At 44.2% G+C, this 1,566-nt stretch overlaps 1 protein-coding gene across 1 annotated transcript; it reads right to left on the reverse strand.

Annotated features, from left to right (window-relative positions):
* Positions 1–6: 6 nt before the first annotated feature.
* Positions 7–1,211, reverse strand: dph3 (diphthamide biosynthesis 3). The gene is made up of 3 exons (XM_008396492.2): positions 965–1,211; positions 476–550; positions 7–299 (listed from the first exon to the last, which is right to left on the reverse strand). Exons 1-3 carry the CDS (start codon positions 1,070–1,072, stop codon positions 231–233), a joined length of 252 nt encoding a protein of 83 aa, XP_008394714.1. The 5' UTR covers positions 1,073–1,211; the 3' UTR covers positions 7–230.
* Positions 1,212–1,566: the final 355 nt, after the last annotated feature.

Below are 1,566 nucleotides of genomic sequence, written 5' to 3' on the forward strand. Positions count from 1 at the left end.
ATTTATTAAAAAATAAAGTATTATATCTGTCTGCTGTCTAATGCAGCACTTGGTGTCAACATGACACAGTTCTGGTCTGAACAAACTGGTTCAGGAATCCTGGAGAAACTCTTCATCTTCTCAGAGGTCTGGTGTTTCCCGTGGAACATGAACGCACCACCAGCAGACATGGAGGGTGAGGTTTCCACTTGGAGTGTGTCCACTGGTTTGAGTCRAGTCCAGGTTCTGGTTCAGGTCTGAACTCGCTGCAGTTTAGGTTCTGATGGAGCTTCAACGGTTTCTCCAGACATGAAAAGTTCCTGAAGAACAAAAAAAACGTTTCAGAACAGAAACGAAGTTCAACAAACTCAGGAAGTCTGGGTTCAGTTATCTGCTCCAGATTTCACCGCCGACATCAGCTCAGAGTATCTGAACCCGGAGTTGTCATAACCTTCCCCTGGAAAGGTCAAAGGTCGAGTTTGTTCCAGTCAGCTACCTTATCATAGATGACTTTAACGATGAGCGAGCAGCTAGGACATGTGGCCACCTCCTCCCCGTTCTCCAGGTCCTCCTTTAAAAACACAAACAGGGACTCAACATCAACCAGCAGGTCAAAGGTCAACATATTACAATAAATGCCACAACATAGATGTATCCAGCATRATCCATAGAGGAGGATTTGAGTTTAATGGGATGTAAAGATCAGAAATAATTAACGTGGAAAATGAAGTGAAATAAGAGGATTCATTTAAAATTCGGCGAAAAAGGTTTTATAAGAAAAATAACTTACAAAGCAAAAATAACTTCTAAATAAGTGAAGAAATGTTTCATTAGCTGAAGCCGAATCAAGCCGAACACTTTACTTAACAATAATATGACATATTTCTGTGAGCAGGTCAGTGTGTGTGTGTCCTACAGGTCAGTTAATGTTAAAATCAACAGATTATATACGGAGTTTGGGTACAGGCGCTGAGGCTCCGCTCACCTTGGTTATACAGAAGCGGTCTCCACAAGGACAAGGGAAGTAGTAGGCCTCCGTCTCCTCGTCAAACTCAAAGTCCTCAATCTCCACCTCATCATGAAACACCGACATATTTCACCGGAGACACCATCAGCCGCTTCTGACGGATTTATTTACAGCGACACGCTGACTCCAGCCGGGCTGCGGCGCAGAGTGATGGCGTTTCTGTCTCACGCCGTGACGAAGGCGGCAAGGTACACCTCGCTGCAGCAAACAGAAAGGGGCGGGGACGGACCACTGTCAGTCTCTTACCTTATTTGGAAATGGGACCATTGCACTCCGCAAGTGAAGGGGGCGCTATTTCCTATCYTATCGGCGTTCTCCCGTTTAAAATTTCTTTTGAAGTCTGTGATGTAACTTCATCTGTAGGAAGGAGTTTCTCTCTCAGCATGTATTTCAACTTCTCTTTTTTATTTACTTCAGCGCAGCTCRCAGCTTTTAACAAATTCCGTAGCTTTCGGTGTACTTCTAAATCTGCTTCTTAGTCGCATCTTTTCGGGCATGCAGTGCTACTGCCTCTAGTGGCGTGGGGGTGGTAACACAACTAATATAATTATGTCACTAAA

The sequence above is a fragment of the Poecilia reticulata genome, linkage group LG2, assembly GCF_000633615.1.
Source record: "Poecilia reticulata strain Guanapo linkage group LG2, Guppy_female_1.0+MT, whole genome shotgun sequence".
Lineage (NCBI taxonomy): Eukaryota > Metazoa > Chordata > Actinopteri > Cyprinodontiformes > Poeciliidae > Poecilia > Poecilia reticulata.